Source organism: Epinephelus fuscoguttatus, linkage group LG15 (assembly GCF_011397635.1).
Source record: "Epinephelus fuscoguttatus linkage group LG15, E.fuscoguttatus.final_Chr_v1".
Taxonomy (NCBI): domain Eukaryota; kingdom Metazoa; phylum Chordata; class Actinopteri; order Perciformes; family Serranidae; genus Epinephelus; species Epinephelus fuscoguttatus.
Window position 1 is genome coordinate 42,523,703 of NC_064766.1, and position 14,524 is coordinate 42,538,226.

The following is a 14,524-nucleotide window of genomic DNA, read 5'->3' on the forward strand; positions in this document are numbered from 1 at the left end:
AACCCAGGCTGCTGTGGCAACAGCCTTGTACATGGGGCGCCTGCCCTATCCACTAAGCCACCGACGCCCCACAGGTGTATTCTTAAAGGAAGCCAAAACCTGCAGTTCCTCTAACGTCCACTAGAGTGCTTCCCCTCCATGTTCACATGTAGAAATTAACATGTTTACAGCCTGTCTGGTCTCTGGAGATCATTTCTACCTTTTTATACAACTCACCTGTTTATACTTTATTAAGACTTAAAGTTACACATCATTGAGGGGGCGGGGCCTCTTTGAGTGACAGGCTCTCTGCTGACAGTAGATAGATCCACCCTCTCACCCAAATATGGTCACTTCTGGCTCCAAATATATATATTTAAGTAAGTGAGTGAAAAAGACTAGCCGTCATTTCCGTGCAAGTGTGTTTGTGGGCTGCCTGGGAAGTAATCGTTACAATAGCATGTGGATATTAATAAATATAAATAATATAGAAAGAATCTGAGGGCGGCACGGTGGTGTGGTGGTTAGCACTCTCGCCTCACAGCAAAAGGGTTGCCGGTTCGATCCCGGGCGTGGGAGCCCTTCTGTGTGGAGTTTGCATGTTCTCCCTGTGTCAGCGTGGGTTTCCTCCAGGTGCTCCAGCTTCCTCCCACAGTCCAAAGACATGCAGGTTAATTGGTGACTCTAAATTGTCCGTAGGTGTGAATGTGAGTGTGAATGGTTGTCTGTCTCTATGTGTCAGCCCTGCGATAGTCTGGCGACCTGTCCAGGGTGAACCCTGCCTCTCGCCCGATGTAGCTGGGATAGGCTCCAGCCCCCCCGCGACCCTCAAGAGGATGAAGCGGTTAGAAGATGAATGAATGAATGAATGAATCTGATCTGAAATCAACAGCAGGTAAGACACTGATCATGTCACGGAATCATGTCACCTACATGTAGCTACATGCTAACATCAGGGAATCATGTAGCTACATGTAGGTGACATGATTCAGTGATGTTAGCATGTAGCTACATATAGATGACATGTTTCCCCAATGTTAGCGTGTAACTACATGCAGCAGTCGCATGGAACAGATATGATCATATGGCGCTGACATCAGCTTGTAGCAAAGTTAAAAACGATGTTGTGAAGTGTTCTGTCGGTTTAAGAGTGATTACGTTTTGACTCTGGACCTGACAGTTGAGACTTGACCGTGACTCTGTCCATGTGTGTTGGTGACATGATGTTGTGTTAAAGTGATACAGACGACACACAAATACACAAGTTCAGTTTGAGCTTTTATAGACATTTGAATGAATAGATTTATAGAATATAAACAAGCTGTCTGTCCGTCTGTCCGTCACCTGATACACAAATAAATAATCTGACCTCTGACCCCGACATGAAATCACCCACACATCATCACACCAGAGCTGGCTCCTCCTCCAGGCTTTTGGCACACTCACAACGTTACCATGGTTACCCTTCTCCCTCCCTTAGTGTGCACTCAGAGAGAACTACAGTACCCATCAGCCCCTGCTTCATTGCCTCATTTTATAAAACAGTGACGCCCCGAAAAACAGAGTCCCGTACATGCATCGCTGCCGTTACCATGGTTACCATACTTTATAAAAAGGGACTCCACCCACCCTCCCGCCCGCCCCCACCCACAAAAAAAGATATAATGTTTGTTCATCCACATAGCGACCAATCAGAACACAGCCTGCAGTTAATGTCACGTTAAAGGACCGTCTCTGCTGTCCACGTTCCAAATCAAACCACCGTCACACCTGAGCAGGTGACAGCAACCCCGACAGTGCCCTCAAGGACACTCTGAACATTACTAATGTTAATTCATTGTTGCAGAGTCAAAGTGCACCTGAACACACTGCCGCCGTCAACTGCAGCGGAAACAACAGAGACTCGTCATGTGATCTCGTGTTCGCCACCGGAACGACCCAGCTGCTCCAGACATCACGAGAAGAGACGGGAACTCAGAGCTGAGTGAACTTTACTGAACACTGACCACAGTGTGGGCGGAGTCTGTTCGGAGGATCGATCTGATCCCTACGATGTGACTGGTTTGGAAAATGGTCAGAAAACAGCATAACGGTCCTTTAAACAGCTGCACAGGCTGATGGGAGTCTGAGTCCACCTGCACAGTCGTCATGTGACCTCAGTGAAGCTGCAGCGACACGTTATTTTATCGAGTCATCATTCACTGTTTGTAACCATCGTCACTGACTCGTCTCCAACTTGTCAATAACTTGTCACTGACTCGTCAGATTAGTTGATAAAATAATCAGTAGTTGCAGCTGTGATCTGAATGAACACATTAACGTGTCACCGTTCAGAGGGCTGCTGACCTCTGACCCCCACAACGCGCACACACACACACACACACACACACACACACACACACACACACACAGGGCGTCATAGTGGGACGTCCAGCAGCTTCTTGTGCAGGTACTGTTTCACCTCCTCGATGCCATTCAGCTTCTCCAGCTCATGGTACGGCAGCTGAGGGGAGACAAAAAACAAGTCAAACGCTGTCTGACATCTGAAGGCTACTGGTCCTTTTACACCGTGGTGACATCGCACCTTTATTCCTCCTCACCAGCCTGTATAAAAGGGACAATCACAGAATGAAGGGACAGAGTTGTGTGGCCTTCAGGCTGACAGTGGAGGTGGTAACAGCGCCAAAATGATGTATGACAGGACAGCTGCAGGATGGGATGTCTTGTGTGCGACCCACTGCGGGAGATTTAAAAGCAGCTAACTCAAAGATGAACAGTAGCTGTTAGCAATTAGCACCTGACTCAAAGAAGAACAGCAGCTGTTAGCAGTTAGCAGCTAACTCAAAGAAAAATAGCAGCTGTAAGCAGTTAGCAGCTAACTCAAAGAGGAACAGCAGCTGTTAGCAGTTAGCAGCTAACTCCAAGAAGAACAACAGCAGCTGTTAGCAGTTAGCAGCTAACTCCAAGAAGAACAACAGCAGCTGTAAGCAATTAGCAGCTAACTCCAAGAAGAACAACAGCAGCTGTTAGCAGTTAGCAGCTAACTCCAAGAAGAACAACAGCAGCTGTAAGCAATTAGCAGCTAACTCCAAGAAGAACAACAGCAGATGTTAGCAGCTAACTCAAAGACAAGATCAGCTGCCATATAACAGGGATGCTAAATGATTTTTATTGGCATGTGAAGTCATTGCTATTGTTTATAAAGAGCTGCTGGCAAGTCTGTTATATGTTACACTGTGTGATTTATTCTGTAGGACATCTATTGCACGTCTGTCCGTCCTGGAAGAGGGATCCCTCCTCAGTTGCTCTTCCTGAGGTTTCTACCGTTTTTTCCCTGTTAAAGGGTTTTTTGGGGAGTTTTTCCTGATCAGCTGTGAGGGTCATAAGGACAGAGGGATGTCGTATGCTGTAAAGCCCTGTGAGGCAAATTGTGATTTGTGATATTGGGCTTTATAAATAAAACTGATTGATTGATTGACTGACACCTGACGCCGCTCCGCTTTGAGTGCCCGCACTTTGCCAAAAAAATAAAAACAGTTTCCACCGACCTGTCGTTGCTCTGAGCTTGCACAGCGTCAGGAGGGGATTTTAAACACGGCTGTTCTCTCATTTCTATGCAAGGACTTCAAGGACCAAGTCAAAATATTTTCAAGGTATTCAAGTACTCATATTCCTGAGTCTTAAATTCAAGCACCTCAGTGTCTCAGTTGTGCTCATAATTAACTCAACAAAGGGATTACCTGCACCCCCAGCTCCACCATCCTCCCTCTCCTCTGACCCCCCACCTGCACTAAAGGTCTGTGAAGAGGATGTGTGTCGGCTCTTCCAGAGTACACCATTTGCAGACGACACCATGGTCATCGGTCTAATCCGGGACTGTGATGAGTCTGCATACAGACAGGAGGTGGAGCACCTGGTCCTCTGGTGTGGTCAGAACCACCAGGAGCTGAACCCGCTCAAGACTGTGGAGATGACAGTGGACTTTAGGAGAGGCCCCCCGACACTGCCCCGCCTCACCATCGTCAACAGCACAGTGTCTACTGTGGACACCTTCAGGTTTCTGGGTACCACAATCTCTTGACCTGAAGTGGACCTCACACATAGACGAGCTCTGGAAAAAGGCCCAGCAGAGGCTGTGCTTCCTGCGACTAGTGTTGTCACGGTACCAAAATTGGGACCCACAGTACGATACCAGTGACAGTATCAGGGTTCTATCTCTCTTCCCCCCACTTTTGTCAATTCTGGTACATTTAAAGCAAGTCTACCAGCGTCAAATTCCTTGTGTGTACACGCATACTTGGTGAATAAAGCTGATTCTGATTCTGAACATTTGAGCACCACCTGGTGGAAGTTTGTGGTTGACACAGTGTCACCTGACCTGATTAAAGACAGGTGTGCAAGGATCAGCTGAGTGCTGAAGACGACATGAGGAAATAGTCTGAAACCACTGTGTGTTCGCTTTAATCTCAGTTCACCGTTCGAAGTATGATATCATCACATCAGCTGATCGGAACTGTTTATTTTGGGGAGCGTTTGTTTTAAAGAGTTGGCGAGAGGAATCGTTTATAGCTCCACCCGTCCTTCAGATCAGACCGCCGTCCAACCAGCTGCAGCTCCAGGCGTCATCAGTGAGGACAACTGAAGGTATCATTTTAATAAACCATGTTTCCTGTCAGTCTGGTCTTCAGGTGGTGTCTTTGAGGACGTTAAGACAGTCCTTTATTTGTCCGTCCCTCATTAATGGAGACATTACCTCCACATCTGCTGTTAAATTAACCTGCAGTTATGAGTCAGACAGAGACAGACTGAGGGACGTTAGGTGTGTGCATGACTGCGCCCCCTCCCATCCCTCCAACTCCATCATCAAGTTCATGGATGATACCACTGTAGTTGGGCTTATCATTAGAGGAGAAGAGACGGCTTCCAGGGAGGAAGTCCAGAAACTGACAGAGTGGCGTTCGGCCAACAATCTGCTGCTGAACACCACCAGTCATCATAGACTTCAGAAACAAAAGAGAGGATCAGGCCCCACCATCATCTGACGGTTAATGGCCTCTTCGTTTGCGAGGACAAGGAGGGCGCGCAATTCCTTGTCTCCCCAGTTGCTCATCTTTACAGTGTCTGTCAGGTTTGTGTTTCCCTCTTGCTACTAGCTGCTCGCTAATTCCTGCTATCAGCTGTTTCCTGTTTATCCACCGCCAGTGGCTCACACGTGCGGCGTCATCAACAGCTCCTCCCACAAGTCATCAACAGCCCCTCCCACAAGTCATCAACAGCTCCTCCCACAAGTCATCAACAGCCCCTCCCACAAGTCATCAACAGCTCCTCCCACAAGTCATCAACAGCCCCTCCCACAAGTCATCAACAGCTCCTACCACAAGTCATCAACAGCTCCTCCCACAAGTCATTAACAGCTCCTCCCGTTGCAGAAGGCCGCCTCAGTCTGTTTAAACTAAAAGGGTTCCACCAATATGTCTACCCTACGAGGAGGAACATTGGGCGCCTCGGATCAACTCGCCAATCTGGCTCTGTGTGTCTAAACGCTCGCAGCTTGCCGGCAAAACGGCCCAACATTTGCAGAAAATCTGGCAGTGTAAAAGGGGCTTATGTGTGGTATGTTGGGAGCTCAGCTGCTGATAGGAAGGTGTTACAAAGGGTAATTAACACAGCCCAGAAAGTCATTGGCTGCCCTCTGCCCTCCTTGGAGGAGATCTCCAGCTCCCGATGCCTCAGCAGGACCAGTTCCATCCTCAAGGACTCGCATCACCAGCACATCATGTGTTTAACCTGTTGCCCTCAGGCAGGCGCTACAGGTCAATCAAAGCCCCAACCACCAGACTGACAAACAGCTACTTTCCCTGGGCAATAAGAACTCTGAACAGGCCATAATATGTGCTGTAGAAGAAATGTGCAATCAACCGACTGCTGGTTTAACTTATTTATTTCTAAATCTCCTTTAGCACTGTTTTATTCATTGCTGTGTATGTGACATGTTGACATCATGTTTGTGATCTGTTTTATGTTGTCATGTATCGTACTAAGATCAAAGGAGCAGCACCTATAATCTCATTATATTGCTATATAATGACAATAAAGCTTTCTAATCTCTAACCTGTAGGATGATGTATCCCAGCAGCCTCAGGTGCCGGTCCCTCATGGCTCGAGACCCGACCAGGACCTCTGAGTTGTGGCAGTAGTGCCACTTATCGTTGACAGACATGATGACCCTGCAGAGACACAGTGAGACATGAGGACACCTGTCAAACCTCCTCAGGACGTCCATCAGCTGACTCTGAGGTGGACTGACCTCCTGATCTGTCTCTGCTCTGTGGGGGGGTTGTCCCCGTCGGGTCTGTCAGGGGGGTGGAGCTGTAGTGACGGGGGCCCTCTGTCAGTCCCGGACCCCTCAGAATACGTCACATTCTCGTAGAATCCCGGCAGCTCGCAGTCTGTCCCAGGGCCCCCCGGGGTCCCCCCCTCGTCCTCCAGGATCTTCCCGATGGAAAACTGGAAGAGTGAGTCAGGGGCGGCGGCCCCCGTGGGGCCCTGGGCCCCGGGCGGGGCCAGGCCATCAGAGGGGGGGCTGCTGAGCGTGGAGCTGTCCTGGCTCTCCAGAGAGTGCTCCTTGGCCAGACTGGAGTAGTACTCTGCTGCAGGGACATAGTAGGGCCCATAAGGGCCGCCATTAGTCCCGGGCCGCGGGGGCCCTGAGGGAGCCGTGGCCCCTGGCGTGCTGCGGATGTGGTGGGGAAGGAAGGACCTGGACTCCATGGCCCCGCCCATCGCCTCGCCCACGTGACAGGCCTGCTCTGCCCCCTCCTCCAGTGCTGTGAACGGAGAGAACTTCTGGAACTCTGAAGTCACCACAGCAACCGCTCCATCAGCCGGTTTGGACGCCACGGCAACACAGGACGGAGGAACGATGCTGAGAGCCAGACCAGCTCCAGTCCTGATGGGTAGAACCCGCCCAGAACCGTCCATCCACAGGACAAAGTCTGGAGACAAAAGAGAGTCCAAGTATACACCTGAAACTGTGAGGGTCCTAAGGACAGAGGGATGTCGTATGCTGTAAAGCCCTGTGAGGCAAACTGTGATTTGTGATATTGGGCTTTATAAATAAAACTGATTGAATTGATTGATTGATTGATTGATTGATTGATTGATCACAAGGCAGTGCTCCCTCTGTGTGTGTGTGTGTGTACTCTGTGTGTGTGTGTACTGTGTGTGTGTGTACTACTGTGTGTGTGTGTGTGTGTGTGTGTGTGTGTATTACTGTGTGTGTGTGGTAGTACAACTGTGTGTACCACTGTGTGCAGTATTCAGTGTGCAGTACCTGTGTAGTATCCCGGAGCGAGCACTTCATCCTGTTTGTAGTTCTGTTCTCCGACCAGCTGTCTCAGAGCCTCAGCTACCAGACCTTTATAACTGACAGAGACAAAGGAATCAGGACCAGTTCATCCAGTAGCAGGAGCCAGTTAGAACCGGTCTGAGGTGATCAGGTGTCTGTTACCTGTACTTGTGTACAGGTGTGTATGTTACCTGTACTTGCGGTTGACCTCATCAGCGGTCAGGGCATGGTCAAACATCAGGACCTTGTGGGAGTCCTGCAGGCGTGGTCCAGTGTACTCACGGTACTCCAGCTCCACTGCAGCGTCCAGCAGAGAGAGGTACCGCCGGACGATGAGAGCGTACGGACTGTCTGTACACACACAAACAGCACACAGGTACCAATACTTAAAACACCTGTGGTAACAGTAACTTGTACTCTGAAGTCCTGCTGACAGGATCGACTCTGAAAGACCTCTCAGGAATCACAACCCACAGCTAGACTGGGAACTTTACTGATTGAGTCGAGCTATAATGGCTGTACTGGTTGTGTTGTGGTACTGACTGGTGACGTTGCTGATGAAGGCGGAGGAGAAGACTCGGTGCAGCACCAGGCCGGGGAAATGTCCCAGCTGGAACAGAGACATGAGGATGTTGACGGTGGCGAGCGGCGAGCTGAGTGCCTTCAGCTCCACCACCTCCTCCAGCCGAGAGAAGAACTGCTGCTCATTGGATGGACGGTAACTCATCCTGCTGAACGGGAACACCAGCTTCTGAATCACCTGAGAAACCACAGACAAACGCATCTGCACAGTCACAGGTACACAAGGCACACAGGTACGGAGGTCATGTGATCACTAGTCCAGTCCTCACCTTACTGTCCAGATACTCGGCCTTCTTCACCAGGAAGTCTGCGATGGTGTCGAGCAGTCGTGTCTCTCTCAGCCGATGGCGAGCGATGTATTTGGCGATCAAAGCCATCGTGTACGGAGTGATGCTGTCTACCTTCTTTGGCAACTCCTCTGTTTCAGAGCAACATGTCACATGATCAACACAGCGTTTCCATGGAGGACTGCTCCATGGCTGGGTTCAGGTTTGAGGGTAGGTTGGATAGTATTGACAGTTTGTACCCAGTGTGTACCCAGTGTGTACTTGATGTGTACCCAGGGTGTTCCCAGTGTGTACTTGATGTGTACCCTGTGTGTACCCAGTGTGTACTTGATGTGTACCCAGTGTGCACCCAGTGTGTACTTGATGTGTACCCAGTGTGTAGCCAGTGTGTACTTGATGTGTACCCAGTGTGTACCCAGTGTGTGGTTGATGTGTACCCAGTGTGTGGTTGATGTGTACCCAGTGTGTGGTTGATGTGTACCCTGTGTGCAGTCATTGGTGAACCCCTTCCGAAGCTCACCTGCCAGGCTGCTGATGAACCTCTCCTGTCGGTTCTGGTAGAACAGGTGAGAGCTGAAAATTAACTCCAGACTTTTGTTACTCGCCTCACGAACACACGCTGCCAACATTTCATCTAAAAGTGCCATCTCCTGGTCACGAACACCGCTGACACTCGCCAGAGTGTGTTTGACCAGACGCAAGATCTTCCTGAAAGTCGGAGGAAGACAAAAAGACGTCATGAATACTCAGATCAAACTCATTTTAGATGCTGTCACGTGAAAATCAGGATGTACGACCTGTTGGCGAGCAGTTGTTCAGGGTTTGGAGGCGTGTTGCTGTTGTTAGCTGTAGTGGCGTTGGCGCCCCCTGTAGCAGCGGCGGGTTCCTGTGGCTGCAGCGAGCGCCACTTGAGTCTGTAGTAGGAGAGCAGCAAGAAGAGCGTCTGCGGGTGGCGCTCTCTCTCCAGGTTCTTTTCCAGGCCAGCCAGGCAGGCCTCAGTCAGCGGGTGCTGGCTGCCCGGGTGGAGCTTCATACTGGAGCTGAACACCATGGACACATCCTTCTGGTTAAATTGGTTCAGTCTGGACTGAGACTCCGCCTCCAAAACCTGGACCACCTGTGAGTCACTGGGAAGACCTGAAGAGACCACAAACAGAAAGATCCAGACATCACAAATCCTCCAGGTCTGATGCTACGCAGCCATTTCCTGTCTGGGTTTGTGTTGGTGCACACCTTTGTCACTACTACTCACCTGAGAACCTCCTCCTGTGTCTCTGCTGCCTGTCACTTTCATGGATATGCTAACTGTTACATAATGATGTCACACGTAAGCAAATTAGTTCATGATGTCATCTAGCACGTTTCCCAGCAGGCCACTGAAACACCTGTGGAGCCTCACTTGAGAGGAGCTCCTCCTGTTAAACCTCTGCCACTATTATTGGGACTCACCGAGTGCCGCCACGGCGTACAGACAGTTGACGATGCTGAAGTTGTCAAACTTGGCGCAGTCATTGACGATGGCGTTACAAAGCGTCTGGAAGTCCTGATGCTCCAGGATCTGACGTCTGTCACCTGCCTCTGCCCCTCCTCCTCCTCCTGAAGCCTCAGTGTCATGGTCATCCCCTCCGCCTCGAGGCGGCGGCGTGGCCTGTAGCAGCTGTCCAATCTTCTGCAGGGCAACGGGGTAGTGGTTATGGGAGATCTTGGCAGGGTTCTGGGTGACCCAGCGCAGCACCTCATCAGGACGCCGTGAGCGTTCGATCAGACGCTTCATGGTGAAGAACGTGTCGTAGCTCATCTTTTCGTGGATGAAGTTCCACGTCTTCTTCTTGTTGCCGGCAGTGGCAGCAACCCCTCCAGCCGGAGCCCCCCCTCCGTATGTGTGGAAGTGGGCGTGGTGCTGGTAGTGGGGGGGCAGCGGAGGCGGGGCCAGGTGCGCGGGCTGCGGATGGGGGTGGTAGTGGTGGTGGAAGTGCGTTCCTCTGTGGGCATCAGGGCGACCCTGGTATAGCGGGTAAGCGGGGGGAGGTGGGGCTGGGTGGTGGGGGAGGTGGGGGTGAGGCGCATCAAGCATGGACAGCCCCGCCCTTCGCCCCTGTTTAACACCACCACCTCCTCCCCCTCCTCCTCCTCCTCCTCCTCCCCCCGCGGTGCTGTAGAGGCGGGTGGCGTACATGTCAACGGACTGAGCGACGGGCAGAGGAGGACAGGGAGGGAGGCGGTGAGCTCGGCTCAGGAGGTGCCACGCAGTGGACAAACACAGCATAGTCCAACAGCTGGGCCGCCAGGAAGCAACAGCGCACAACTCCTGCAGAGGAGAAGGAAGAGGAGGAGGTGAAGGAGAAAGAGGGGGAGGAGGAGGAGGAAGAGGGGAAGGAGGAGGAGGAGGGATTAAAGGAGGAGCTCAACAGACATCCACCTCCTAACAGAGACAACAGAGCTGATCAACACGTCACATGACAGTGCAGGACGCAGGGTCCAAAACTAACACTCGCCACTCGCCAATTACGGGTAGATTTTGTCTCTGGCTGGTAAATTTTTAAGACCACTCGCCACTCTGGCAAGTTATTTTTTTTACCAGCGAAAAATGCATTTTTTTGTTACTGTAGAACGGTGCTGGTATCGGCTGGTTTCCTGGCAGAGTAATGTGTATTTCAGGCAGAGACGATCTTTGGTCACGTAACGCCAGGGCCACACCGCCCGCGGAAGCGCTGTGAATAGCCTCGAAGCGCCGAGAAGCGAAGCCAGTTTCCTTTCGGCGCCCATGTTAACCAATTGTGTCATCCACACCGGTCGCGGAGCTGCCCTGCAGTGACGGAGACAACAGCTGGGAGCACAACCGCTTGTCGAGCGGCATGGAGAAATGCGCGTCTGATGTGAACGGGCTTGCGCGAGAATTTCGGTGTGCTGCGATCGCTTCCCAAACGTACCTGAACAGCCGAGCACACAGGTATGTGTTGTGTCAGAGGAGAAACGAGGCGTTCACATTTCTCTCTTTGTGGCATGTAACCATCCACAAACCTCACCGCACTTTAGGGACTGTTTTTTACTTGTATGTTAATCAGTTGGTGCAGTTTCACTTAAGTAAAAAAAAAATAACTGGACAACTTTTACCAGCCAGCCTGGCAGGTAAGTGAAAAAGTTAGTTTTGGACCCTGGCAGGACGTGTTCGTGTTTCAGTATCCAGACGGCGTCCTGATTTAACAGGTGTGAGCTCATCTGTCATCACCGCCTCGTCTCCAAACAGGAACATCTGAAACATTCTGGTTTATCAAACACAGTGGAAACAAGGAGGAACCAAAGTGTCAGGTGACGAACCACCTGACCACAGAACTGACAGGTGACATAAGCAAAGACCAGAAAAACCTCATGACCTGAACTCATCACCAAAAAGAGAGCAGAAAGCAGAAACTAGAGGAGAGGAGAGCAGAGACTAGAGCAGAGGAGAGCAGACACTAGAGGAGAGGAGAGCAGAGACTAGAGAAGAGCAGAGACTAGGAGAGGAGAGCAGAGACTAGAAGAGAGCAGAAAGCAAAGACCAGAGGAGAGCAGAAACAAGAGGGGAGCTGAGACAAGAGGAGAGCAGAGACAAGAGGGGAGCTGAGACAAGAGGAGAGCAGAGACAAGAGGAGGGCAGAGACAAGAGGAGAGCTGAGGAGAGCAGAGACAAGAGGGGAGCAGAAAGCAGAGACTAGAGGAGAGCAGAGACTAGGAGATGAGAGCAGAGACAAGAGGAGAGAAGAGCAGACACCAGAGCAGAGGAGAGCAGAGGAGAGCAGAGACAAGAGGGGAGCAGAGACAAGAGGAGAGAAGAGACAAGAGGAGAGCTGAGGAGAGCAGAGACAAGAGGGGAGCAGAAAGTAGAGACTAGAGGAGAGCAGAGACTAGGAGATGAGAGCAGAGACTAGAGAAGAGAAGAGCAGACACCAGAGCAGAGGAGAGCAGAGACAAGAGGGGAGCAGAGACAAGAGGGGAGCAAAGACCAGAGGGGAACAGAGACAAGAGGAGAGCAGAGACAAGAGAAGAGCAGACACAAGAGGAGAGCAGAGACAAGAGGAGAGCAGACACAAGAGGGGAGCAGAGACAAGAGGGGAGCAAAGACCAGAGGGGAACAGAGACAAGAGGGGAGCAGAGACCAGAGGGGAACAGAGACAAGAGGAGAGCAGAGACAAGAGGAAAGCAGAGACCAGAGGGGAGCAGAGACAAGAGGGGAGCAGAGACAAGAGGGGAGCAGAGACAAGAGGAGAGCAGACACAAGAGGGGAGTAGAGACAAGAGGAGAGCAGTCACAAGAGGGGAGCAGAGACAAGAGGGGAGCAGAGTAAAGAGGGGAACAGAGACAAGAGAAGAGCAGAGACAAGAGGGGAGCAGAGACAAGAGAGGAGCAAAGACCAGAGGGGAACAGAGACAAGAGAAGAGCAGACACAAGAGGGGAGCAGAGACAAGAGGAGAGCAGACACAAGAGGGGAGCAGAGACCAGAGGGGAGCAGAGACAAGAGGAGAGCAGAGACAAGAGGAGAGCAGACACAAGAGGGGAGCAGACACAAGAGGGGAGCAGAGACAAGAGGAGAGCAGACACAAGAGGGGAGCAGAGACCAGAGGGGAGCAGAGACAAGAGGAGAGCAGAGACAAGAGAAGAGCAGAGACAAGAGGGGAGCAGAGACAAGAGAGGAGCAAAGACCAGAGGGGAACAGAGACAAGAGAAGAGCAGACACAAGAGGGGAGCAGAGACAAGAGGAGAGCAGACACAAGAGGGGAGCAGACACAAGAGGGGAGCAGAGACAAGAGGAGAGCAGAGACAAGAGGGGAGCAGAGACAAGAGGGGAGCAGAGACAAGAGGAGAGCAGACACAAGAGGGGAGCAGAGACCAGAGAGGAGCAGAGACAAGAGGAGAGCAGACACAAGAGGGGAGCAGACACAAGAGGGGAGCAGAGACCAGGGGGGAGCAGAGACCAGGGGGGAGCAGAGAGCAGAGGTGAGCAGAAGCTGCAGACTCAGCAGTTAGACTACATCAGATAAGATGATCAATTAATCAACTGCTCACACAGTCCTCCTGCTCCTCTCCTGTTCCTTCTTCTGCTCCTCCTCTGTCCTCCTGCTTATCTGTCCTCCTCCTCTTCTCCTTTCTTCCGTCTCCCATCTTTCTGCTCCTCTCCTGTCTTCCTCCTCCACCTTTGTCCTCTCCTGTCTTTCTCCTCCACCTTTGTCCTCTCCTGTCTTTCTCCTCCACCTTTGTCCTCCTCCTCCTCTGTGTTCCTCCTCCTCTCCTGTCCTCCTCCTCCTCTCCTGTCCTCCTTCTCCTCTCCTGTGTTCCTTCTCTTCTGTCTTACTCCTCCACCTCTGTCCTCCTCGTAACTTCAGTCAGCCCAGGCCCACATGCTAACGTTAGCATCCTGTTGGCCGATTAACCCCCTTTCCATGGTATCACAGAGACGTCACTGCCTGAATCACATAAATATGATGACGTCATATCATATGTGACGTACCTGTGTGTGTGGTTTTTTCGGCCGTCTGTCCAGCTTACCACCGGGCAGCTGACAGCTGTTAGCCGAGCAGCTAGCTGTCAGTTAGCAGCTCAGTTAGCAGCCCGACTAACAGCAGCACGTCAGGGGATTCACACCGGACAGAAGCCGTGAAGCTAATCGGGACACCATGCTAACGGAGGTTACAAGCTATAAACTGAGTTAAAACAAGCTAACTGTCGGCTAAGCTACACTAGCCGTTAGCTCCGATCCTCCACCAGCTGATCTGTTAGCCTGTTAGCATCAGTGTGTCCTTCTCTCAGCCGCATATACCCACGTATTAACCCGCTAATGACCCGGGTTATAACCCGGTGAGGAGTGTGTTTACCTCATAGCTCAGTGACACCGGCAGCTCCGCTCAAACACCTGAGGCCGCTGACAGTGCGGGTTCACCGGGGAAACAGTCAGCGGTCAGCAGCTTCATTCCTCCACACAGCCCGGCATGAAACTGTCGGAGAGCCGGGGGAGTTCGACAGCGCCCCCCGGCGGCTGCTGCCTTAACAACACCTTTATCATAATTTTATATATATATATATATATATATACATATGTATGTATATATATATATATATATATATATATATATATATATATGTTATATACATGTTTATTAAACGTGTCACGTGTCTGCTGCTCAAACGATGTTTACCGTGTCCAATCCTCCCAACACAGAACAGAAAGCCGTCAGTATCCAGTGAAATGAGGATGAGTTTGATGAACAGAGACAACACTGGTTAAATAATGAGAAAAATGATTGCACTATAATTGATTTACTTTTTGCACGGGATGAAATGCGATCATTGCTCC

General features: G+C 51.0%; 1 protein-coding gene across 1 annotated transcript; it reads right to left on the reverse strand.

The window, feature by feature from the left end:
- Positions 1-1,244: 1,244 nt before the first annotated feature.
- fastk (Fas-activated serine/threonine kinase) lies at positions 1,245-14,186 on the reverse strand. The gene is made up of 11 exons (XM_049599270.1): positions 14,046-14,186; positions 9,646-10,504; positions 8,994-9,333; positions 8,717-8,904; positions 8,179-8,327; positions 7,871-8,087; positions 7,519-7,678; positions 7,313-7,404; positions 6,287-6,974; positions 6,092-6,206; positions 1,245-2,482 (listed from the first exon to the last, which is right to left on the reverse strand). The coding sequence occupies exons 2-11, from the start codon at positions 10,460-10,462 to the stop codon at positions 2,396-2,398; spliced, it is 2,853 nt and encodes a 950-aa protein (XP_049455227.1). The 5' UTR covers positions 10,463-10,504; positions 14,046-14,186; the 3' UTR covers positions 1,245-2,395.
- Between the last annotated feature and the right edge of the window lie 338 nt (positions 14,187-14,524).

Excerpts from the sequence above, each read along its gene's own strand:
- fastk (XM_049599270.1), bottom strand. The coding sequence starts at position 10,462 with ATGCTGTGTTTGTCCACTGCGTGGCACCTCCTGAGCCGAGCTCACCGC. Across the intron at positions 9,334-9,645 it reads GTACGCCGTGGCGGCACTCG|GTCTTCCCAGTGACTCACAG; the intron begins GTGAGTCCCAAT and ends TGGTCTCTTCAG. Across the intron at positions 7,405-7,518 it reads GAGGTCAACCGCAAGTACAG|TTATAAAGGTCTGGTAGCTG; the intron begins GTAACATACACA and ends TGTCTCTGTCAG.